The sequence below is a fragment of the Lacerta agilis genome, chromosome 2 (genome assembly GCF_009819535.1).
Source record: "Lacerta agilis isolate rLacAgi1 chromosome 2, rLacAgi1.pri, whole genome shotgun sequence".
NCBI lineage: Eukaryota > Metazoa > Chordata > Lepidosauria > Squamata > Lacertidae > Lacerta > Lacerta agilis.
Window position 1 is genome coordinate 26,806,870 of NC_046313.1, and position 25,663 is coordinate 26,832,532.

At 40.9% G+C, this 25,663-nt stretch overlaps 2 protein-coding genes across 2 annotated transcripts in view; both read right to left on the minus strand.

Annotated features, from left to right (window-relative positions):
- Positions 1 to 1,824: 1,824 nt before the first annotated feature.
- On the minus strand, positions 1,825 to 16,061 carry LOC117038949 (E3 ubiquitin-protein ligase RNF213-like). The gene is made up of 6 exons (XM_033135945.1): positions 15,962 to 16,061; positions 11,577 to 11,723; positions 9,395 to 9,585; positions 7,399 to 8,103; positions 3,779 to 3,954; positions 1,825 to 1,987 (listed from the first exon to the last, which is right to left on the minus strand). The coding sequence occupies exons 3-6, from the start codon at positions 9,542 to 9,544 to the stop codon at positions 1,825 to 1,827; spliced, it is 1,194 nt and encodes a 397-aa protein (XP_032991836.1). The 5' UTR covers positions 9,545 to 9,585; positions 11,577 to 11,723; positions 15,962 to 16,061.
- Positions 16,062 to 19,410: 3,349 nt separating this feature from the next.
- Positions 19,411 to 25,663, minus strand: part of LOC117038954 (E3 ubiquitin-protein ligase RNF213-like) — a 97,632-nt gene continuing 91,379 nt past the window's right edge. The window contains exons 47-56 of the mRNA XM_033135959.1: positions 24,590 to 24,841; positions 23,537 to 23,669; positions 22,919 to 22,999; positions 22,308 to 22,488; positions 21,979 to 22,180; positions 21,773 to 21,850; positions 21,310 to 21,507; positions 20,461 to 20,550; positions 20,167 to 20,345; positions 19,411 to 20,018 (exon numbers count right to left, since the gene is read on the minus strand). Coding sequence (XP_032991850.1) covers positions 19,862 to 20,018; positions 20,167 to 20,345; positions 20,461 to 20,550; positions 21,310 to 21,507; positions 21,773 to 21,850; positions 21,979 to 22,180; positions 22,308 to 22,488; positions 22,919 to 22,999; positions 23,537 to 23,669; positions 24,590 to 24,841 — 1,551 coding nt within the window. The 3' untranslated portion in view covers positions 19,411 to 19,861. The remainder of the gene's footprint in view (positions 20,019 to 20,166; positions 20,346 to 20,460; positions 20,551 to 21,309; positions 21,508 to 21,772; positions 21,851 to 21,978; positions 22,181 to 22,307; positions 22,489 to 22,918; positions 23,000 to 23,536; positions 23,670 to 24,589; positions 24,842 to 25,663) is intronic.

Below are 25,663 nucleotides of genomic sequence, written 5' to 3' on the forward strand. Positions count from 1 at the left end.
TCTAAAGAGCTATTTTCTGCAGGACATTGCCCTCAGATAATGATTTCAGCAACTGCTAAACAGCATGAACAAATGCATACATACTTCCTAAATTTCCATTGACTTCCACAGAAGTGCTTTCTGAATTTCACTGCTTCTATGTGCATGTAATTAAAAGCCATATTCACTGGAAAGTTCTGCCCTGAACAAATTGGGAGTTTTATATATCAGTTTGGCAGGAAATATAACCCCCCCCAAGAGAAAAATTATGTCTGCTGCCAAGTCAGGGGGCTAGATCCTACTATAGCAGCCCAACTTAGTAGCATCTGAATACTTTGGGTTACAACTCCTATCATCCCTGACCACGGATGTTTGGTGGGACGGATGGGAACTGTAGTCCAATAGCATCTGAAGGGCTACAGGCTGGGCAACACAGTAGTATAGCAGTCACTAGCTCCTATTAGGCTTCTAAATGATGGTATGTTACCCCAGATGCTGAACAGAGGCATTCAACAGCTGGCCTGAGAAAGGAAGCTTCTGAGAAATCACTTCTCTCAACTATAACTGTCATCTATGCCTTCCTTCTAGCTACTTCGACTATGTTCTACGTCTAGCACTCGTTCCAGAACTTCAAAAACTTCCATGGAGAAATGGTTTTATATACCATTTCTGCTTTCTTGGGAACTACACAAACCCTGTTTCTCAAGTATTATCAAAACCACAATCATACAAAAATAGTTTCTTACCTGTGCCACATAGTAATGCTGAGTTTATATACAAACAACGATTTACAACTCCTTTCTGAATAGGCTTGTAAATTAATTCCCAATCTCCGTCCTTCCCACGTGCAATATAGTATTTATAGGGAATTGGTTTATGCATATTATCCTTATGAATAGTTGTATAGCCTTCCATTAGGTGACCATGCTCACCAAGATCCCTAGCATTAAAAAAAACACACAACACAAATGCACATCTTAGCAGTAAAGCAGTACAACAGACAAAACTTTTTCAACTAACCTTTATGGAAGGAGAGGTCTCCAAATATTTGCCATTTAATATATAGTTACATGCATTAAAACTTAATGGCCTGGAATAAAGTGTTGCTGGATCAGAATAAAGTGTTGCTGGATCAGATATGCACACAGAAGACACACACACAACTCACCACTTTCCCCCCATGTTGAACGATAGATACTATTCTAAACACTGGCCCCTATTTATACATGGTATCCTACTCTCAAGAGGTTAACAGTGGAACAATCAACAAAAAAATAATCATTATTGCAATGTGAGGACAAGCAGCCTTAGTAGCCAGAGTGCAATACTTCTGTACCCTACATAGCATGAGTCACAGCTACAACTTCACAGTAACAAGGATAACAACATTTGTATGTTGCTGCATTTATTTTAAAAAAACCACATTTCAATTCTATAAATGTAACATCATACCTCCTGGCAATAGTAAAAAAAGCAAGGGAGTTTTACACTTTCACATTGCTCATGAGATAATTTTGTTCTTTCTGTAATATATTTCTCCTCTGGTCATCATGTTTTATTGGAGGCAGGTTTAAAAGGAGGCATCTGTTCTGAATCAGTGTGGCCCAATCACATTTTGGTTAATGAAAACTGCCTTATCTGAACCGGGAGGGAATTAGTAACTCCAGAGTTGGAAAAAGATAAAGCAAGAATGCTAGACTGAGGCATTGAAAAAGTCAAAGGGGAGACTAAATACCTTGACAGATCTTATTATTTGTTACCATCATTTAGCACTTCTACATATACCAATATTCTTTCTGGCCTATGAATCCATTCCAAAGTTTGCATGAATGCACAAAATTGTACTCACTTTGTGCAAGTCATCTCACAGACATTGTCGCTGAAGTTAAGATAGCCAGATATGCCTTGTGCCCTGATAAAAATTTTGTGCTTCCCAGGATCCAACTTGAAGTCCTTGGAAAGTATAGCATGAAAATATACTGTAACGCCTTCATCAGAACTCACATGGCTGCAACAGTGAAGAAGACAATAGTCAGTATAACGATGTTTTGGTGAATTTATGGAGAAGGGCACCACAATGTATCAGAACAGAAAACGGTTCCATGGCATTCAAGAGTCCACACACCACAACTCTATATATTAGAGGAGAGGAGAGGGGGAGAAAACTCCCAAGAAGAAACACAAAGTATCACTGTATGAATAAAATTAGAGAACTCTTTCAGAAGCTTCAAGGAACAGATGATGAGATATCAAAACTCAAGTTTTTTCCTATAAATTTCAGCTAATATTCATTATACCAAACAGTATGATCCAGGTTCACAACTCAGTTCAAACTATGCATCTTATTCTATACAAGATAGTTCCTATGGTCAGAAAATGCAAACAAATGCTCAAAGAATCCAAAATATGCAATTGCTGGGAACGAAAATCAATAGGCATTACTCAGAGCAGAACCATCTAAATTAATAGACCTAATTTAGCCATTCTCCTTAAGTTTTACTCTGAGTAGACCCGTTGAAATTAACAGTTGACCAATATATACAGGGTTCACTAATACTTTCACCCCATTTGCCAGGGTGATGAGGGTGTCAGGGTTTGGCAAATGAAATAAACTATATGTTTCCTTCATACCTTTGCCCACCATGCCCCCCAAGCCGAAAAGTTCAGCTGGATATTTGTTTTGGCTCTAAGTGTTAAGTGCAGAGCCATTAAGAAGCCTCCACCCTCCCAACTTCAGTTCCAAGCTGAATGGATATTGTCTCTGCCAAGGGTAAGAACAGTTGCATCTTAGTCTCCAAAGTTTGGCAGTACCTATGCCAAGACTACAGTATATTACATCAATTCTGTGTTGGAAAAGACATAGCAAGTCCATATGTGTAACAGTACATAAGCAGGCAGACTTCTGCCCAAATAAGATGCAAAGACTTTACACCAGCAAGGGTGGAGCTACATCTGGGCTGCCATGGTACAACCTCAAGAGAAGCTGTGGCTGTCACCAATTTAAGGGAGCAATCCAAACCCAAGATCCACTAGGATGAGTAATGTTTGGAATAGGCAATCTCCTACTGAAGGCTTTCATGCTGGCTTAGCCAGAGATATTCTAGGCAAGTCCTCCATCCTGGCTCAGCCAGCTGAACTGAGGCTTTTAGTCCTGGGGGGAGGGGGGGAGTTCCAGGGCATGTTGGGGGTGTGGAGAGGCAGATTTAACCTTATTCCAAATTCTGTCCACCTCAGTCATATGACCTAGCAACCCAGTGAGAGTTACACTGGCAAAAAGGGTAGGATAAGTCAAACTCAACTTTAAAGACTTCTTTCCCTCCATTAGGCTTCTGTGTGGAGTTTGGAATAGGGATAAGTCACACTGGCATAATTTATCCCAAGGTAAATTAAACTGGCTTCCTGTAATCTGGATTGCTCTACCCTTAAGTGTCTTATGTCAAAAGAGAAAACAAGCAGGTATGTTAAAAGGTGTAATGTTTATTATCTTCCTACTTCTTCCTAAAAAATAAAATGTACTGATCAATACACAAATAATGTGTGGGTAAAAATGATTGCTCCAACAGTTAGCTTATCCATTGCAGTCTTTTAAAAAATGCTTTACAGAAATCATAGTATTTTAGAAATGGTACTAATGAAATGTTGGTGGCACTGGAAAGATCTATGAACACTACATAGTGAAGGGTGTTCAATGAGTATTTGTGGTAATGTTTCTAACCTTTTGGATCCGAATTATGCAACAACTGCTACTGGCCAATTCCAATATAACACCACTTTTGAAATAAACAGAAATGTGCTATACCTCTGCTTGACTTCCTGGTTTGTCTGCTGCTTCTTAGTCTTTTGATCTTTCTGTTGCTTCTTCTGATTCACAGCAGCAGAAGTCTTTCCCTTCTCAGATCCTTCTGCTGGAGTTGTTGCTTCTTCTGGTTTTTCACAGACATTTTCTGATTTAGTCTGTTCATCCAACTTGACTTTCTATAACATAGGCATATGTGATTCAAAATTCTTGAAAAATGTACTAGTCCCTTGTGGCTTGAAGGGGGGGGGGAGCTTAATCTTGTGCCCGGCTCCCAAGGAGAAAATTATGCTTGAGACAGGTAATCAGAATGGGTTATTTTAGAAGTTTCTGCAAGATGGTGAGCGGACCGCGAATCTGACAGCTCCTGTCAGATTTGGCCCTATGGAGCCAAAGGGGAAGAGCGCAAAGGCGATGCACCTCCCAAAAAAGCCCCAAGAGGACATTGAGGTGTCTCAGGGTCCTGCGGCTCACTAACGACCGCTCGGTACTACCGGTCCCTGCAGGCGGGGAGAGTGGGAAGGAAGCTGAGTGTGCCAGTGAGCTAGGCACCAACACGGCTTCACAGAGAGCAAAGCCTCCGATCCAGCCATGAGCAGTTTACCTTTCCAAAAGACTGAAGCAGACTGCAAAGGTGAGGAGTGCTTAATTTGACTGATTTAGCAAAAAAAAAAAACCCAACTCCGCTCCCGTTCCTGGGTCTATGAGCACGAAATACATACAAGTGAAGTGTTGAGAACTTCACTTTGGAAGATGAATTAGCTAATGAATAATAAGGATTAAAAGATTTCACCAATCTCTTACTTATACCAATCTCTAGATTTTCTTTTAAAAAAAACCAACACATTGAACTTGAATTCATCCTATGTTGCGATTGAACTTGACTTTAAATGGAGGCTAAACCAGAGAAGGACTGCACTGTTATTGTATGGAAGAATATCACAAATTTCCTCTAAGGAAGAAAGATTGGACTGACCTTCTGAATTTACACTACTTGTGAGAAAGAAGTTTTTGAGCTTCCAGAGTGCTGAAGACATCTAACCTAACGGAATTATAACTGTGGACTTATTTTATTAAAAGGTAACAGCTGGTTTAAAATCAAGATTATAAAAAGGACTATAATATTCATTGCTAATATTGGCCCAAATCAGATTTTAAAATAATTCAGTTTTATTTATATTGGCAATTAAAAATTACTCTCATGTGAACGGATGTAAAGAAGGGGATATACAATTGTTAAATCTGCTAAAATTTGTTTTTGTGAGCAAAGTAGAAGGGGGGAGGGGGGAGGCTGAAAGTACTGGGTTATTTTATTGAGTCTAGTGAAATGGCCTTGACAAAGTACTGATAAAGCCAAAATAACACTTTCCCTGGTGGGAAAGGACTTTTTGTTTTGGAATTTAATCTTAGAAGGGAATATGGGAAACAGTGAGAGAACTCTCCCCACCCCCCACCCCCCAATCTCAAATTAGAAATGGCAGAAGAAAAAATCTTAATGCTGAAACAAACCAGCAAAGCCGTAATACAAGAGAAATATGAATTATTTTACTTGCTTTTAGAATTTAAAAGAGAATTGTTTGATGAGACAAAAGAAATAAAGCAAAATGCTGATAAGGCAGCCTCTCAAGTTTGGGAAAATACTAATTTACTTTCAGAGGCTGTGGGACAATTTAAAGAAGTGAATGCACACACCACTAACATGGGAAAGGCTGAGGTACGAGGTCTGAGGAAAATGCAAGGGAAAGTAAGGGTGGTCTATGACAAAAATGACACCTTGTGTGAATTGATTTGGGAAGCTTTGACGGTTGATGGAGATGAAGTAGGAAGGGTGGGTAAAAGGTATGAGAGGCTACCATATGTGGTGGCAATGTAAAATTATTAAGGCTTGGGAAGTGATATATAAAGATTTTAAGAGAATGTTGAAAATGACTTTTGTTTTTAAAAAAACCAGAAGCTATGATTATGAAAAATACAGGACCTAACGGAATTACCATGCAAAAGACTTTGTTCCTGCATCTGAGAATGGACGCCAGGCCAAAACCAGCCCATCCCTAGAGAAGAAGCCACCGCCAAAGAAGATGAAGGAGATTGGCAAAACAAACTAATGAACTATGCAGGACATACTCGACAAATTTGAAATACTAGAAAGAAAAAGGACATTGTTTTGTTTAAAAAGGGGGGGGAGTTCAATGCATATTTAGCAAGCTTTGTGTATAGGCTTTTACATTAGTTGAACTTTTTAAGGTCACTTGTAACAACATGAATAAGGTTTTAAAATTGGGATAGTTAAGAATATAAGGTTTTGTGGACATTTATGAAGAAGTATAAAATAATGGAACCAGGAGGGGGAGTGGAGGGAAGTCAATTAAGATGTATGATTTTGACTGTGATGCTTGTTTTTGGTATTATAAAATTAATTTGGGGAAAAAATGTGTTGGGGGCGAGCTTAATCCTGTGCCCGGCTCCCAATGAAAAAACTATGCTTGAGCCAGGTCATCAGAAGGGGTTATTTTAGAAGCCATGGACCGGGCGGGTGGGTGGGGGATATCTCCCCCACAATATTTTGTTTTCACACAAATGAATCTCTTCGTCAGCAGCCTCTGTTGAATCCTGGTGGTAACACCTGGCTCTTCACTGGGTCAGGTTAGATGGGCTGCCTTTAAGTATCTTCCTCCATTGTGGCACTGTGCGCTATGCAACTAGATCAGACAAGCTAGCATGTGATCCCTTAAGCCCCTCCCCAATGCACTTATGCAACACAAAATCAGGGGAATTGGGAGGACAGAAAAGGACAGCTTCTTTTTCAATCCCTCAGTAAATTTTACAGCAGTGGGCAACAAAGGAAAGATTCTGAAAGGGAACCATCCAGTCCAGAGCAGGGAGCTTGTCTCCATTAGGCTAAATGGACTCCTTTTAAAAACAAAATATCAATCCTGGCCCCTAAAGAAGCTTCAGCAAACAAGGGACTAACCCACCTTTTATCACCAAGGACATTGGGGAAGGATGACAAGGATGATTTGTTTACTGCAACCAAGCGCTCCTCTCAGTGCTGCTTCTTGCCCCATGCCTGATAAATTCAACAGGGGCAGAATTACTTTGCTTGGGGCCCCCTGAAACCTGGAGCTGATTCTGTCTGTAAGTCCTATTTGAATTTCTCGACAACTTTTGATACCAAGCACAGCACCTTTTGGTAGTACCATTCTAGGATGAAGTTAACAGGTAACAGTTCTGCAGTGGTTCTAGCCCATCCTGGATTGTAGACTGCAGAAGATGGTGCTAGGACTAGCTGTGCTGGTGGATTTGCTCCATGCCAACATCCATGCTGCCTCGCCCTTCTTTCCCCAGTAAGCAGCAGCGGCACAGCTGTCAGGAGATTAGGTAAGTGGCGTCAGCACACCACAAAGTCCACTACTGCCTGCAGGACTCGATACTGCCTTCTACTCTCTTCAACAACTGCATGAAACAACTAGGGGAGGCCATCTAGAGATGCAATGTCTACTTTCATTAATAAGCAGATGGATGACATGCAGCTCAAACTCTCCTATTCAGGACAACACCCAAGAAGGCAATAGAGGCAGACACATGCCCACACAAGACAGCCAATTGGACTGCAGGCAACATACCTTTGAAACCGAAGCACTTGTCTGTTGCTTGGTCTCTTCAACTTTTTTCTTACGACCCGGGCTCACTTCCGATTCAGACGAAGTTGTCTTAATTTCCCGATTTTGATCTTCTGTACTTGATTTTGCAAATTTATTTTCGGAAGATTCACCACTGCAGCGAGGGTCCAAAGATACGTTCTCTGCATTTTCATCAGAATTAGGTTGTGTGGCAACCGAAGTCTGAGTATCTGATATATTTCCCTGAGACAGACCAGTTGCAGTAGAACTTGTCTTACTTTGTCCTTTACTAGAACCTGTCTGTTCACCAATTACATCATTCTTTTCAGAGCTTTCCTCCTCCATCTTCTCTTCTGCAACTGCAGCACCAATATGCTGGTCTGCTGCACCATTATTACTATCCTGACTCTTGGAATCATTATCACCAACATCTTTTTCTGCAACAACTGCTAGATTCTGATCTATGTCTAAGGGGCTACTTTTAATCTGACCTCCACTGTCACCAGCCGACTCCTTGTCTGATTTGGTCAATTTATCTTCTGGGCTTTGACTTTCCTTTGGTTGGTTTTTTGAATCTGTCACTTCAGGGCTAAGATAATCAAGACTGGGTGGTGCTGAACTAATACAACTTGTCAAGGATGTCATCGAAGAGTCCTGAACTTCAGCATCTGAGGGACTCCTTTTCTTTTTCTTCTTCTTTTTCTTTTTCTGCATGATGGAAAACAAAAAACAACATCATCCACCTCTTAAAATGGAGAAACCCTGCTTTTAAAGGTTCAGAGGTAAAGCAAGAATAGATCATTCACCCTACATCCTCTCAATATTAACCTTCCCAGCATATGCTTCCACTCTAAGCTATCAAAATCAGAACTGGAAGAGACCTAGGCACATCCATTATTATTACAGCTGTTCTTTTGAAGTCAAACATAATCTGTTCTGGAAGTCCATTCAACTTCCGAAACGTTCAGAAACCAAGGGGCGGTTTTCGATTGGTTTTCAATTGCGCAGGCACGCCAGAAACAATAGCGGAAGCTGTGCCAGATGTTCAGGCTTCCAAAAAAGCATTCAAAAACCAAACACTCACTTCCGGTTTTCGATCATTCGGGAGTCGGAACGTTCAACTCCCAAGGCGTTCGGGAACCGAGGTATGACTGTACTAATTACTTGTCCTTCAATCCATGGCAAGGAGCACCTCCTATCAACTGGTTGGTATGCAATTATGCACTTTCCTGGACAGGAATAACTTTCTGCTATTGACTCATGCATTGGTGAACTCAAGACTGGATGACTGTAATATGCTATTTGTGGGGCTTCCCTTGAAACTGGACCTGAATCTGAATCTGAAACATAATGCAGCCATAGCTGCCATTTTCCATGGGTGAGAAAACCTAGCTTTCATAGGAAGCTGCCTTAGACTGAATCAGGCCATTGGACCATCCAGCTCAGTGCTGTCTGCACTGACTGGCAGCAGCTCTCCAGGATTTTGGGCAGGGTTTTCTGTTTGCAAGAACTATGGTAGTCAAGGATTCTGACAAAAATGCATTTTTCCAATCAGCAATTCACAGCAGCAATTGACTAGCAACTGATACTTCAGACCAATTCACTTACTTACTTAATTACTCACTGCACATAGGAAAAACTACCTGCTGCGGGCTTGAGCATGGGCTGCTGCCCTCATATAGGTCTGGTTTCTCCTTTTTCCTTTTTCTGGAAGGAGGGTTATCATCCTCATTCAACTCATTCCAGTCAACATCGTTCTCAACTTTTACTGCCTGTTGAAAAATAGCCTTGCTTTCAGAGAGCTTAGCATTTGCAAGCAAAATGTAATTGCTTGCCTATTAATGCAGCAACTTTAAACCAATCGGCCATTTCAAGAAGCATCAGTAAGTACACCCAGCAAAGCACACTTAACAGCTCGGCTATAACAGACAGCAGGAAGCAAAAGCTTGTATTTCTGAAATCTCTGCACTATGCCCAACCTGTGCCCAAATGTACTCACTTTTTTCTGTGTGTGAGAAGCCTGACTCCCAGGGCTCTCAGACAAAGATTTTTCTGGCTCCCCTTGTGCTTCCCCAGTTAGTGGTTGCTTATCAACGGAAGATCCCAAGGCAGGGGAGCTTTCCACCCTTAGTTCGCCCCCAGGCTCCATCTCCAGCACTGATGTCAGTTTTGCATCTCTGTTTTCTGCAACTGAAACAGAAGTATTGCAGAAAGTTATCCAAGGAGAAGCCTGGCACTGGTTCAGAGGCAGGGCTGGGGATCTCAGTGAACAGGAACCAACATTTTAAGACACAGAAGTCAGTAAATTTTCTGTCAGGCCCACAAACAGCATTATTTAATTATTTAATTTAATTTAATTCCCAGGCGTGAACCCCAGGTTCAATGAAGAAATTGAAGTGCATATGCTTGTCTTTCCGGACAGTCTTCAGATGCAACAACACATCTCAGATACTGTCTCTTTAATTCACATGTCATGTTATTAGCGAATCCCATTCATCATACTGCAGAAATTTTCATTAATTTACAACAGCAAAATAAGTTACTCTTTCTCTGTGGCTATTGCACCATTGCCAATTTTGTCTGCAGTGTTTTTTTAAATCTGTTGCTGTATATAAATATTTCAGTTTCTTTTCACACAGAGTGTTAACAACACATATGCAAGCTGTATGACTAATGTCTACCAACCCATTTGGCTGTGCCTATTTGATTTTTTTAAAATGTAAGTCGCATTTGGCATTTTGTCTAAGGAAGGCAGTATGTTTTAATAAATAAATAGGTCACATAACAAGCCTTCTAACAGCTGGTTTTCTCCAGTGGTGTCATTTGAGCATTTTTTGGCCATAATTATGCTTGTCAAACTTTTTTCCCCACTACAGATGACATGGTGAGGAGGAAGAGCAGCCTCTTGTTACCACCGTTATATTCTTAAGATGGTATCTCTCAGATAAAGGACAGAGAGGCATTTTTGGTTTTTGTATGCTTTGTTCACATGGATTGCAGAGTGCCTTAGCATTCTTCACTTTATAGCATAGTAGATGTGTAATAGGAATCATGAGGTAAAGTAAGTGTTAGGAGTGTGCAGAAGCTGGGCAAGTGAAGGACAAAAAGCTGGAGGGGGGAAAGCTGGACATTCATTCCCCCCCCCCAAAGTGCAGCTGTAAGGGGCTTGTGGTTTTCTTATCTAATTGCTGGGTGACTTATCACGTACTGTTGTATATGAGATATTCTCCCACAATCACACTCCTGAGGAAGAGAAGAGGGCAGTTCGGAGAACAGAGAACTGTGGGAAATTGCAAGAGTCAGGCGTTTGCACAATTGCTTTCTGTAAAATTTGAGTAAGTTGGAATTGCTAGTGTTTAGAAGCTTGGAGAACTTGTCATATGTGTGCAATGAATGGAGGCAATATAATCAGTAAAATACTTCTAAGCCTATGTCTTGCTGTTGGAGAAATTTAATCACTTCTTTGGACTTACACGCACACATACCCCAACATATTTACCCAGTTAAGGTTTGGGGGCATGGGTTTGGTGGTTTTTAAAACAGTGCATTTAACTTTACAACTAATGCTCCAAAAGAGAATGAAAACATGGTATGGGAGAAAAGAGTGGAGACAGAGACAGAAATAACATATGCACAAACTGGAATTTATATACATATCATGCTATTATCGATTAAATTACAGTGTTACCTAGTTTACAAACTTAATCCATTCCGGAAGTCCGTTCTTAAACCGAGGCGCGCTTTCCCTAATGAGGCCTCCCGCCGCCAGTGCCCTTCCATCGTTTGGATTCCGTTCTTAGACCGAGGTAAAGTTAGCAAACCGGGACACTACTTCCGGTTTTGCGGAGTTCATAAACTGAATCGTTCTTAAACAGGACTGTTCTGAAACCAAGGTATCACTGTAGTACCACTTGAATTTTACACTTACTATTCTTACTCTCCGATACAGAGTTACAGGAACACAAAAAGACAAGAAGAGGTAAGGACATTGACTAGCCAGCAACAACTCTGCAATGTCCGGAACATTCATAGGCAAGGGGGGGGGGGCAATAAACCAGACAGACACCAATAATTCTAGAACTTCCCCTGTCTTTTACGTATTTTCATTGTGTCCCTAATTCATACTGGAAAGCAGTTGTACACCATTTAGTGATCCTTCGTTTAGGCTGTAAATCACTTACTTTGTGTGCCGGTAGAAGAAGCCTCAGCTAACTTCTTCCCACAGTCACTGCAGAATTTGTGAGATGCAGGTTGAGCACTGCCACATTCAGGGCATTTAAAGCCCTTTTCATGCAATTGCTGATCCAGGGTGAAGTTTTCCCCCCAGCCTGTTGGAAAGCAAGAAAACGTAAGACAAATGGGGTGGGGTGACATTAGTCATACAACTTGATTGCATATTGTTTCACTCAGTGAAACAAAACAAACTGGAGTAGCATTTCATATATTCATAGAGAATTAATAAATGTAGTTCTTCTTAATGATTAATCAGATTTGGATAAGTTCACTAGTTCTGTATCTTAAAAGTATGTTATAAACACAGGAACCCACCTCACAAAAATGCATAGATAGGTTTTAATTACAATAATTTTAAAATTAACATCAGACATCAAAACGTAATCAAATTTATAACTTGTATCTTTTTAGTGAATTTTAATAGTTTTAAGATGCTTTGGCTTAAATGAACTTGGCTGAAAAGTTCAGTGTAAATATAACAATAACAATACTACTTCTAATACAAAGTATTTTGCCTCATGAACCCTAATGAATTCTTGTAAAACTAACCAAGAACAGACATAAACTTAAGTCAATGCGTCAAATCTGTCGCAAGATATTCTAATAAGCAATAATAAAAATAATTTATTACTTATACCCCTCTCATCTGGCTGGGCCTCCTTAGCCACTTTGGGCTGCTCCCAACAGAATATTAAAAACACAATAAAACATTAAACATTAAATATTTCCCCTAAACAGGACTGCCTTCAGATGTCTTCTAAAAGTCAGAGAGTTGTTTATTTCCTTGGCACCTGATAGGAGGGTGTTTGACAGGGTGGGTGCCACTACCGAGAACGCCCTCTGCATGGTTGCCTGTAACCTCACTTCTCACAGTGAGGGAACTGCCAGAAGGCCCTCGGAGATGGAACTCAGTGTCCGGCAGGGTGGATAAAAATCAAAGTTCTTTTTATTTAAAAAAAAACACAGATTCTTTTAAATTTAAATCAGATTTTTAAAATAAAATGCTTTTGGAAGAAAAATCTTTCTAAAGATAGTTTTCTATTTAAGTTACATTATAGTCCAAAGGCTGTTCATCGGGAAATAAGGATTTGTTTTAAGTTTTTCATGTTGCTAAAGCTCAGTCTATGCTTTTTTGCAAAACAACAACGTTTAACCACATCAGTTAACAAACATGGATACATATGCTATGATGTTATTGCTTTAGTTAAATAAATTGTTTAAATTGTTATTAAGAAAATGATTATTTTTCTCCTTCCAATAAAGTACAGCATAAAAGTTGTCCAAATATAAAGTTAACTCATTAAGGCTCACAATAATTTCATAATTATCTATATCTATTTCTAATAGTACTGTATAACCAAATCAGTAATTTTTGATATAACTGTAAAAACTACTCTGAAAATTTATTATTCCAAAAATGAAACCTTCCTCTGGTTGTAAATATTAAGATTATACCAGCAAGAATGTGTCTTTCTATAAAACAGAATATTTAAATCAAGTCTTACTGACTAGTGATTTAAATCATGATTTAAATTGATTTGATTTAAATCAAATCCACCCTGGTGTCTGGGCTGAATGACTGGGGTGGAGACGCTCCTTCAGGTAGTTTGGTGTCTAAGCATGTCAATATTTTGAGCTAAACATTTATTTTGGGAGTGGCCGTGCAGTATGGTATATGTATATTGATTTAAGTGTGGGCATAGTGGTGAAGGGCATTTACCACATCTCTCACTCAGTTTCTGCCTTCAGTTTACCTATACTTTAATACTACAAAGTATGCAACTAATCAAAGCTAGCCATAAGTGGTCTTCTCACCCATGCTGTCTCTTCTTCAAAACTGGTTAGCAGGAGCAGTGATTTAAAGTCTCCCTTGCAGGTACTATTCTTCTTGTAGGCCCATCCCTATTCTTTTTAGTGTGCCCATTTAGCATCACCCCCAACTATCTCTGGTCATAATTACAGTATTTACATTTAGAAACTGGGTAAGAAAAAGGTTTCTTTGAACATAGACTGTACAAAGACACTTTCCCCTTCACCTATAAGTAACTAACCAGAGAAACTGCAGTCTGTCTTAAATTACACAAGAAATGCCATTCACCTTTTAAAGATTAAGCACCATTTCTCCTGTCCACTTCACAAACATTGTGAAATAACACAATGCAGTTATGAAGATTTCAAAGCTTATACTGCATTACTGTGCTGCTAAACGTTATGTCAGTACTCCATTATCCACAATTTATCCCTGACCAGGAGAGTGCTTTTGTATTGAACTACCAACCCACAATGGTCTCATTGAATCAGCAAGGCCCAATTCAAGTGTAAATCTCATCAGTTTTCTCTTTCACTGCCTGATATTTTGCTAAATAAAATGCAGCTTATTTGCACAGCTACTTATGTGCATTAAGGTTACAGCAGTTTGGCTTATAAGCCCTTAACAGCAAAGGAACATATGTGTGTAGTATATGTATGTATGTATGTATTCTGAGGAGGCCAAATATAAATTGCTGCCTCACGATTCCACCTACGCTGGTGATGGGAAAAGACAAAGCTGGCTCCATTCCTCAGACTCCTCCACTTGAGACAAGGTGCTGAAGAAAAGGAAGACCTCGTCACCTCACAACATCTCTGATACTGTTTATTTATACGGCTTCCCAAAAGGATCACACCTCAAAATCTCTTGGCAGAAGCCGTCCTTCCTCAGCAGAGACAAGCAGTACTTACACCCACTTAACTTCTGCCCATGACATGCAACTGTTAAAGGATTGGGAAACGTGTCAGGAAAACCCACTGAAGGGTGGCAAGGCACAAGGTCTATCCCTACACTAGGCGCTTGGGGTGTTCATGTGGAGACGGCTGCCATTTTATAAAACTAGAATATTGGGGTCAAAATGACATCTTGGCAACATACATGTTGAAATAGCTTGGACACTACTAACTGAAATAGGAAAGAGAAGAATGCAAAAGGTCTGTAAATTTTGCCTTAGCTCTTCCCAATATCTAATACTGTAAGGGGGGGGAGTGTGTGTGTGTGTGTGAGAGAGAGAGAGAGAGAGAGAGAGAGAGATGAAAGCTTTCACTTCAGCACACACAACCCCTGGACTCCAGGCCGGGCCAGATGGTGCAACACAGCCCAATCAGCAGCCACTATGCAAATATAACGGGTGATCAGTCTCCTCTGTCTCTCCACCCCACCTACAACTGGTAGATGCAGCTGGTCCTGCACTACAAACCCCAGAATTCATTGAGGTTACCTTCTTTCTAGGTTTGCAACGCATTATTCGCTTGTTTCCAGCAATATGATTTTTACCACACAAATTGGAACAAAGGGTGAAATTAGAAAAAATCCAATTTCACCCTTTCAAAAAAAAAAAAAACCTAGGGCTTTCGCTTAACTACCACAGCCAGTTGAGGGAGGGGGCCCACCTATTTGCCCCCTGGTACACAACCACTTCCTTTCTTACCTTTACAGCCCATACTTAGGTCCTATATACTGTATACGAGAGACCCTTCTCGTACAATAAAGAATTCATCTTCCTAGACCTTCACTCACCTCCCTTCCCAAGCATGTCCACCAGATTATCTCCGGCAAGAGCATGCCATAAACATTCCTCCTTCTCTTTTTTCCCCCTCTTTTTTTTAAAAGCAAAGTTCAAAAGGCCCAGCGTCTGCTCACGGAAGTGAAACAGAAAGTCGACGAGCAGCCCAAAAGCAACGAAGCGGGTTTGCCGCTTTGCTTAAATTCACAATATCATCAAGACAAAGGTGGGAACCTCTTCGTCTTCCCACCGCAGCAAAACCAACAACACGCCTCAATAGCGAGGGCAATAGCGGAGACCCGGGAAAGCTACCCGCCCCTCCTCGCCCAAATTTGCAAACTGTCCTATACACTTCTGAAGAAGTGTGCATGCACACGAACGCTCATACCAATAACAAACTTGGTCTCTAAGGTGCTACTGGAAGGAATTTTTCTATTTTATTTTTATGTTGTGAGCTATATATAAGCGATGTAACAAACCGTGCCCCACTCCCCTTTGCAGTTCAACTCCGTTTAATATCCACGCAGGTGCCGCCGCCACCCACGCCGGGGGGAAAAGCAAAGGGGCAAAAGAACACAAAAACGTGTCCCAGCCCTCTCCCCCCCCCCCCGAGATTGCAATAAGTTTAGCAGAAGTGACAGCAAAACCCTCCCCCCCCCTTTCCCCGCTTGGAGATCAGCGTCCCAGGCGAGCAGCGGTTTCTATCGTAGGTGCCTGCAAAAGGTTTTAACGCGTCACGCCGCGAAGCCGGCCAGGTTGCTTCCATAGGGGGCATCTGCCACCTTCGTGTTACTCACCACGGCTTAACTCCGCAATGGCTAACCCGCAGCTCAGCAGAAAGGAGGCTTCCCCGCTTCTGCCAAGCCCGCTTCTCTCTGACGCACCTACAGCTGAGCAAGGCAACTTAGGCAAGGCAAGCCGGCAAAGTTTCGCTTTCCCCCTTATCGCTCGGTTTCTTCTTATTGGAGGATGCGCATAGTTTCGTTTCCGAGCGCCACCCCACCCACCACCGCTCAGCCTCGCCGCTTGCTCCGTCCGTCCCTCCCTCCCGGCTGTAGCCGGAAACGGGGAATTCCCGATGGCCGCGAGACATCCAAGGGCAGGGCTTGGCTTCGTTCCAAACAGGCAGAACGGGGGAAGGGACAACGGGTCACCTCCATTCTCAAATATCCCCATCCATCGGCAAACACATTTTGACGCAGCCCAGAGCGAGCTACCGAAGAAAGGGGCCTGCCGGATTCTGGCCGAAGGCTCATGTGGTCCAGCACCTTGTTTTCACAGCTGCCCGTGGGAAGCCTCCTCTCGCAACGCGATTCCCAAGATCCGGTATGCAGAGGCATCATAATACTGTACGTATTGTGCTTCGAGTCAAAACATCGTTATCTTCCCCCCCCCCCCCTGCAGCCATCCTTAACCTGTTTCTAGGTGGCGGACAAAAATATTATTATATAGCCAGGCCTTTGGTTCTTAATTAGGAGAGTAACTATTCATGCAACCTTTGACTTTCTTAGGAGGGTTCAGGCTAGATGTCAAACCTGCGTTGCACCATCAGCCACATTGGCTGAGTTGCACCACCAGCCAACAGAATTGGAAGGGACCATGACGTCCATGAGGCTCATCTAGTCCAACCCCCAGCAATGCAGGAATCTTTCACCCAACTTAGGGTTCGAACCCATAATCCCCCTGTGAACCTGTTCATGAAAATCGTTATTCGGCATAAGCTGGGCAGTCTTTTTTTTTTTTTTAAGGTGCAGCTGTAAGTGCTTTTGATCTGTTTGCAACCGGGAATCTTTAGGTTGCAACCTGGCTACCCTAATTTATTTATTGTATGCAAGAGATGGCCTGAGCATTATTGTTTTTTTTTACTGTGATGCTGTTAATAACAGGCAAAAGACAAGAGCTGCCAGGTTTAAATTACAACTCTTGTGATCAAGAATGAATAATAAATCTGATTTTAAAAGAAGTACAAATTGTCAGGGGAAGTTGTGGTTTTAAGAAAAATCTAGAGCTCTGTGTGTCTGGGAGGCATGATTTTAAAAGACAGGCCTACCAGAATAGAAAGCAAAATTAATGCTTTGTTCCGCAAGTGTTCAAATACATTAGGAGTATGGGTTGAGTCTTCTTGCAAATGTTTACATTTCTAGAGCTATACTTAAAATGAGTACTATTTAAATGCATATTTATGCACATACACAGGGTGGCTGGAGGTCTGGCTTCTCTAGTGCAGGGGTGGCCAACTCCCAAGAGACTGCAATCTACTCGCAGAGTTAAAAACTGGCAGTGATCTACCCCCTTTTTTGGGGTTCAGGTCAAAGTTGTTGAGTTTTTTTTTAGGAAAGAGGAAGGCCCATTGGGGGGGTTCGGGTCAAAGTTGAGTTTTTCCAGGGAGGAGGTAAAATGTTGAGCTTTTTTTAGGGGAGCCACAGTTGTTCAGCTTCTTTGGGGGGAGCCAATTATCTTCCAGTGATCTACCGCAGAGGTCCAGTGATCTACTGGTAGATCACGATCTACCTATTAAACATGCCTGCTCTAGTGCATTATTGTGCTTGAGATGGACATTTTAAGAAGAATGGAGCTTAATAATTGTGTCCTATGGATTTATGTAACACTCACGTTGCCTTAATAACACTCTCCAAAAAAGAAAAACCTGTTTATGGAACCACGGTCCACGTGTTGGCCTTTTAATGTTGAACAGAGAGCAAGCAGTCACTTAATGTGGGACATTGCACACCTACCCCTTTGTTGAATGCCTTGCAGTAAACCTTCACTTGTGATCATTTAAAAAGAAATGTCTGCTGAATGGTTCTTTCAGTTCCAGGAAGAATTATGTGTGTACATCATGGGTAGGCAAACTAAGGCCCAGGGGCCGGATCCAGAGCAATCGCCTTCTAAATCCGGCCCGCGGACAATCCAGGAATAAGCATGTTTTTACATGAGTAGAATGTGTCCTTTTATTTAAAATGCATCTCTGGGTTATTTGTGGGGCATAGGAATTCATTCATTTTTTTCCTCTTTCAAAATATAGTCCGGCCCCACACAAGGTCTGAGGGACAGTGGACCAGCCCCCTGCTGAAAAAGTTTGCTGACCCCTGGTGTACATAGAGGTACTTCTGTATCAAGAAACAATTTTCTGCAGGACTGGGTTTTTTTTAAAAAAATTATTATTATTAACTGAAAAGGATGCCAGCACCTATTGAGTTGAGCTAATTTATGGTTGAAACAATTCAACCCCCATCCCCAAATAGTTTGGCTGAAAGATTATTTTTTCAAACAGAATTTAAAGTATCCAGCATTTCCCTACTGTAGCACATAAATACAAATCACTGTTAATGCAATGGACGCCTTTTTGTTGCAAACATTTGGTTTATTGAATGGAGTGAGCAGCAATAGAGCTCTTATACATTGGTGAAAACTGACCATGGGTTCATCCATAGTAGGATTCCGAGTCTACTGCTCTGTTGGCACAATGAGTTGGAACACCACTGCTAATGACAACACTTTAGCCAATGCATTATGTAAGCACAACTCCAAAGCAGACCATGAGTATTGCTTACTCATTAAAGATGTGTAGAAGAAGTGTGAGGTATGTTGTCTTCACATCAGATTCACAGCTCAGTCACTCAATTCAAATGTCATATTAAACACAATCATAATTTAGTGCAATGAAAATCAGATACACATTTTTGCATGCATGTTAAAAAATACCAGTTAATATCTACGTTTTTATCCAACAGAAATAAAAGTTCTTTCATAAGGGCAAAAGGGGGGGGGGGAGATAGGCTAAAGGCAACTTAGGTCACACCTGGGTGTATGCTTTTTAACTGAATTGCTTTTAAGGCAGTTACCTGAAATTATTTCCTTGACTAAGCACTGACATAGCTTAGGGCTGTGTTCACACTCATTTACTGTGTACTTATAGTTTCCAGTGCTGGGCTTCTAATGTGTTCACATGTTACCCAAAATATGTATCCTGTACTTCTTTATAAAATGCTTATAGAAAAAACTACTGTTTGATGCATCCTCTCTGAAATCAGCTTCACACCCATCCATGTACCGTGTTTCTCCTAAAATAAGACACCGTCTTTTATTTTTTTTCCTCAACAAAACACAGTATGGCTTATTTTCAGGGGATGTCTTATTTTAACCGCGTCGCATCAGTACGCTGCATAGCCACGCCTCTCCAAGCTGAAATCCTGCTATGGCTTATTTTATGACTATGTCTTATTTTAGGAGAAACACGGTACTTAAGCCGTTGCTAATTCATTTCTTGGCAAAGTGTGAACACCATTGCATAGAGTAAAAGACCTGAGAGAAGGAGAATTAGTTCACTGCCTCTGACCCAGCGGCCTGTGACACTACACATCTAGCTCTGGCTATTGAGTCCCTTTGCTTTTTCTACCCCTTTCTTTGAATGCGATTGAATCACTAACTTGCATTTTATATGGGGAAAATGTATAGTTAGTTGTATGGAGGGTGGGTGTATCCTTCAGCTTCTGAGGCAGTAATTATTCCTAATATTGTGCAATTACACTTTCAGTTAGGATCTCATTTAGTTATGTTTTTTGTTTTTGTTTTTTGCTCAGTGCAAGGAAAGCAGCACCTAAAAATCCAGTACTTTGCTCTTCAGTGGTTTTTTTTTTTTTTAAGTTGGTTGGGCAAGAAGAGAGGATGCACTGTCTGCCATTGGTTCTGCTGCATTAACCAAGTCTTCGTTCTCGTTTAAGAGTGGCAGCCACTTTCCAGACAGCGATACACTGGGAGAGCAGGATCTCTTTTGGGAATGTATCCTCTAGTTCTTCTAATATGTTGCTGCTCCGTTTCCTGTCGAGGTATGAAACAAGTGTGTCCTTAAGGCTGGGAAATAGAGAGATAAAGAGAGTGAGCACAATTATAATCAGCTATTCTGTTGTATTGTTCACTAGCACAAAAGAGCCACATCCAGGTGATTAAGAGAATATGCAAATGGATAAGGGACTTAGATTGGGACTTGACAGGCTCTTACCTCCACTTGGGATTGAATTCTTCCTGAGCTTTGGCATGTTTCAGCTTCAGGATGATCATTTCGTGCAACTCTTGGAGGAAGGACGCCAGCCCAGCCTGCATAAGGAAGGCATTGAGGAGTTCTGTGTTCTCTGCAGAGAGCTCTTCTTTATAGGCTGCACCAACCTCTGCGAAGGGATCCTGGAAGGTAGATGGTAAAGAAGAGAGACACAACAGCACTGTCAGACGCAGAGGGGGAAACCGAGAAATGAATCATCAAGTTATCACACACTTTACCCCACTTTTTCCTTCCTACCCTTTTCAGATGCAGCAGCTGTTCGGATTTATAGCACGAAAGGAGCTGCCACAGTGCAATGGTGTGCTCGAGGTGACACTGGCTCAGTGCCTGAAAGAAACACACAAACATCTGTTTTTTGAGAGAGAGTTACAAGTCAGAACTAGTTTTACAAAAGCTAAAAAAGACAAATTTAGAACTGGGATGGGGAAGCTTAAAAGAACCCATATATAAGAACTTGAGCAAAAACAAGTTTTGTGGCACCTGATTTACAAATTCAGTACATTAGTCTTTAGGCTGTCACGGGGCTCTTGATTTTATGCGTTTTTCCACTGTAGCAGACTAACACAACTAACCCGCCGTAACTATAAGCAGGGAGTCTGGCAAGAACCAGGTAACTGAAGCAATCTTGATGAGAAAAACAACAACTAAACAACAAGAACAATTCAATAAGTCCCATCACTTGCAGTGCACTCTCCTGCATCACTTGTGCAAGAGTAGGGACTGAATGCAGAACTCGTACTGAAAGTCGACCATTGCTCATCACTATCCCCAACGCACATCCTTCTAAGAATGGCAAGAAGGGCTAGGCATATTCCCAACTCTTGCCATACTGTAAGCCTCTTTTAATTAAGTGTGTCTCAACACTGGCTGCATTAAGCTATTCTAGAGGACTGCAAAGGACTGAGAACATGTGCCTGCAGTCACACCTACCTGAGGAGCAAAGATAAATTATGAAGAATATGGGGCAGGGAGAAAGGTAGCTGCCTTCCTTGAACTGGGGGCAAGTGATATATTTATTATTTTAGTCTAGCCTAGTTTACCCTCACCCCATAGAGACAAGTTAAGGCCCTGATCCTCTGCACTCACCTTCAGCACGTGGTCATTTGTCTGACTGCCCATTTGCAGGGTATCTTCAACATATTCAGTCAAAGTCATCTTTGAGTCTCCTCCAGCCTTAGCCAGGAATCCCAAGGTTATTTCAGTGACAGACAGCGCTTCACAGATGTCACTGTAGGAAAGCAACTTCCCTCTGATCATGCCAATTGTGGAATTTGGAAGAGAAATCTGTAATTCAAGGGAAGAAAAAAACACCAGAATACATTCATCACTGCTTCCTTTTGCTTTAAAGATGAGCATGCAATGCAGGCAATCCTACAGGATATAAACAATTATAAAACACAGCCAAATGCAGCATAGGCTGTCATAACTTCATGTTCAATCTCCACAGAGAGCAAATACAGTATAGTGTTGGACTAGGATCAGGAAGACACAGGTTCAAATCCAGCGTCTCCCTTAACTCTTTACCATGAATCTCATCTCAGAAGCTTACCTGGCTCAGCTTATTGTTGATATAATTGAAGAGATGCTCATAATTTTGCTCATGTCTGTACACCAGGGTTGGTATGCCCTGTTAGGAAAGAGAGCAGAAAATATGCCAGTGAGCAGAGCTTTGCAATAACATTCTCTGGGATGAGAGATTGATCCTACAGGCACCAAGAAAGCTAAGTGGCAGCATCACGATCCTTTTATACATACTTTCAATGTGATTAAGGGCTTCCCCTGTAGGAATCTACTAGCAAGTTGCTGCTCAATTTTTTCCAGATCGAATTCCTGGAGGGCCTCCCCTCCTTTCTTCATGCTATATTGGCAGTTGGACAGGATCAATGGGATCAAGTCCCTCTCCACATTGTAAGCAATCACATGTAGATCTGTCACCTCAGCAGGGCTGACGGAGTATCTGTTTAGAAGGGGAGGGAGAGCACAAGAATGAGAAATCTTGCTCCGCTGCTGATTTAGCAACAGATAAGGCTATCCTGTCACATTGCAAGAAGTGTGGATTCTAGCAGATGCATACACAGGCATACCTTTTGGCATCTGTTGTATTTTTTTCTACGGTGTAGACAAAGTCATTGTGTAGGCCAATGAGATAACTGGCCAAGGCAGTGGAACAAAGGCCTAGACCACGTCGGCGAGGCAAAAGGATCTCGAACTCACTCTCCAGGGTTAAGTCAGCATCACAATAGCCTTCGGGAAGTTTAATTTCACCTGCAATGGAGCAAGGTGACATCAGTGAGCAACAGCCTCAGACCACTGGTGGGTGCTCCCCTTTTCTTTTTTATCATTTCTGGCTTTTAAAAAATCATCATTTGTTGACTCCAAAACTTTCTGAAAGCCAGAAGTAAAAAGCAAGTCCTGGGCATTCTGGATGAACAAGTGGATCATGTTACATCCTACCAATTAATCTCTCTATGTTAAAAAGTTAAAAATAAATAAAAGGGAAAGTTTGGCCTGCCATGAATAAATCAGATCTTCATTTGGGTGATAGGGGCAGGTGAAAGTTCAGTTTGCCCTGTTTCTATTTACATTTGTGAAGTTTTATAAGCAAAAGTCTGCATAAAAATTATGCACATTTCCCTAACATATTTCCCTCTAACAGAATGCATTTAGTACATTAAATTTAACAATGCCAATTTACCGTGGGTTTCCAAGGATGATCTCAGCTTGTTCCATACATCCAGAAATGTATTCACTCTGTCTTTCATAAGATTCTTGAATTCTGCAGAAAGCATAAGGAAACAAACTGCAAGTCAAGATCGTGAAGTTCTGTAGCTCTTTCTAAGAGTGCCTCAAGCGCAGTTAGATCTGTTACAAAGAATTAGAGTGTAAAAGCAGCCCTGCTGGAGGGGGGTCACCCAGTTCAGCATCCTTAATCGTACTTCTGTTGTGTCCATTATGCCTATATCATTGTACAGAATCAGAAAAGTGATGCTTTCCCCCAGGAATCTATTTGACTTTCTCTTTTAAGCATGCAATGGGTATAGAGTGATAGATATACTGTAGGCCTACCCAAGTTAACAAACTCTCCTGTCATTGGGGCTGTTTTGTAAGTTTAAAACTTGTTGTGAATCACTTGCCTTAATGCTATTTATGCTTTGCTAACTTGATCTATGGCATGGCAGTCTCACCTGAAGAAGTGTGCATGCACATGAAAGCTCATACCAAGAACAAACTCAGTTGGTCTCTAAGGTGCTACTGGAAAGAATTTTCTATTTTGTTTTGACTATGGCAGACCAACACGGCTACCCACCTTTAACTGGTGAAACCTTGTTGAGGAAATCTCTAATTGTTTGGTATTCCAGCTCTGAAATGTTCTGGAACCTCTTCACCAAGTCTTTCTGCAGGGCCAGAATTTCTGGCAAAAACTTCACTAGCTTCAATTCAGCTTCCTAGAAATGAAGCAGAGTAAGGCAAGTCAGATTGCAAAGGTTGAAGATACCTGAATTAAACCTTCTCCTCTACACTTACTGAATTACTTTTTCTACTTTCTGCCAATGTTTTAATAGGATTGCATTTCCACTTGATAAGCATGAAGTTTGCTGATTTGAAAAGACATTTCCAAGATATGTTATGGAGTAGGCCATACATTTTCTTATGTAATAAGGATTGAAGAACATATATAGAACATTTTACACAAACTTTAGTTAGTAGTAGTGTTAAATGAAATAGAAGCTTTTATACTGAGCAAAAAGAATGCCCAAGGGTTGTTAAATTAATTAATTTCCCCATTGTGATTTATATTTTAATGGTGAAACTGGGATTGATCAAAATCACATTAATTTTTGAAAGGAGTCATTTTTATCTGAGGGCTATTAAAATTTGACAACCTTTATCCCCCTCATATTATTGTTTTTCTACTCATTAGTTGTAAATAAACTATGAGAAGTTTTGATTAGGTAATAATGCACTACCATACAATTCCTTTCCTAACTCCCCAGAATCCTATTTTTATGTATCATTTAAATAGTTAAACCTTTGGAGAATGTGCTCAGTAAGAGCCTCCAGACTAAGAATTATGTATTTGAATGAGAATAATAGTACAGATTAATTATCTGTGATTTTAAAATGGTCACACCACCTGCACTGCTTTAAGTTTATCAGCTTTTGACAAGTAGTTGACAGGAGAGCATCTGTTCTTAAAATCAAAGTGAAAGGAAGATGCAAGGCTGTGTATTGTATTACTTCCTTTATTTATGAAGATTAGCTCACATTCATTATGAAGAGCAGCCTGGACTTTAGTGCCTGCACTATGGTTTCTGACTCTCATATCCCATGAAAGGGCCACTGGTAGAGAACTGGACATGCTTACCTTCTGCAAAAATTTCCACAAGATAGGCACCGTTTCCTTGCCATCTTTCTGCTGGACAACATGCTTCAGGTGCTCAACTGAAATCCTTTTCCTGCAGCTCCACATCTTGGAACAGTGTACAGTGCTGTTGCTGGGTAGTTCAGACAGGAAGTCTGCAGGGTCTCCGTATATAATTTTTGCTATTAAGTTTGAAGCCATTGACTTATCTTCACTGATCTGTTGATTCACCTCCAGAAGTGTTTTATCCAGAAACTGCATGGGTGTAAGAGAAAGCGAGTCACCATAAGAAGTGGCCTCTTTATTAAAAATAAAACAAACAAAAAACTCCCACCATGTCAGGCATTCTGATAAATAGGGCTTTGTGTTTTACAAATATTCTTAAGTAAATAAAATATGGTAGTTCACTGAGCATTCCTTAGATATATATGCAATAAGCAAATAGTAAAATTAAACATTGTTAATGTACCCCCTGCCGAGGATACCGTGAAAAAGAACAGAATAGCACAAGTAAAACTTGGTGCAATCAATCAATCAATCAATCAATCTATAAAATGGTCTTCTTTATGTGATAGTGGAATTTCTGAAGGAGAAAGAGCTTCCAGTTTACAGGTGTCCACTTGGAAGAACATTAACTATGAATATATTCCAAAATCAACAGTTAAACAATACCTTTCTTGAGACCCACCAAAATGTCAACAGTTCTCCAGAACTCCTCATAATTTTTGGGAAAAGTTTGTCACTCTTTTGTGACACTTTGGTTAGTCCCAACAAAGGTATTGCTCAATTGTTTAAAATGCCCGATTTCTCCAAGGAGATTTTGTGTTTCACTTTATTTAGAAATATACAAGCAGAACCTACTTGAACCAAGTGAGCAGGCTCCTTCCTAAGATGAAATGGTGTCACTTCTGATTCTACTGGAGCAATGAAAAGTCCTGACCTTCTTTTCCTTATTTTTGGAAGGCTTTGAGAAAGCCCTTTCTGTGTCTGTCTCCAACAATACAACTCTCTAAAGGTCACCAAAAATATGTTTGCCAGTAAACAGAATACTGGCTAGGTTGGAGCAGATTTAGCATC

Coding starts and splice junctions, on each gene's coding strand:
- LOC117038949 (XM_033135945.1), bottom strand. CDS start 9,544: ATGGAGCCTGGGGGCGAACTAAGGGTGGAAAGCTCCCCTGCCTTGGGA. Junction 8,104..9,394: donor CTTCTCACACACAGAAAAAA/GTGAGTACATTT, acceptor TCCATCATGCAG/AAAAAGAAAAAGAAGAAGAA. Junction 3,955..7,398: donor CAAGTGCTTCGGTTTCAAAG/GTATGTTGCCTG, acceptor CCTATGTTATAG/AAAGTCAAGTTGGATGAACA.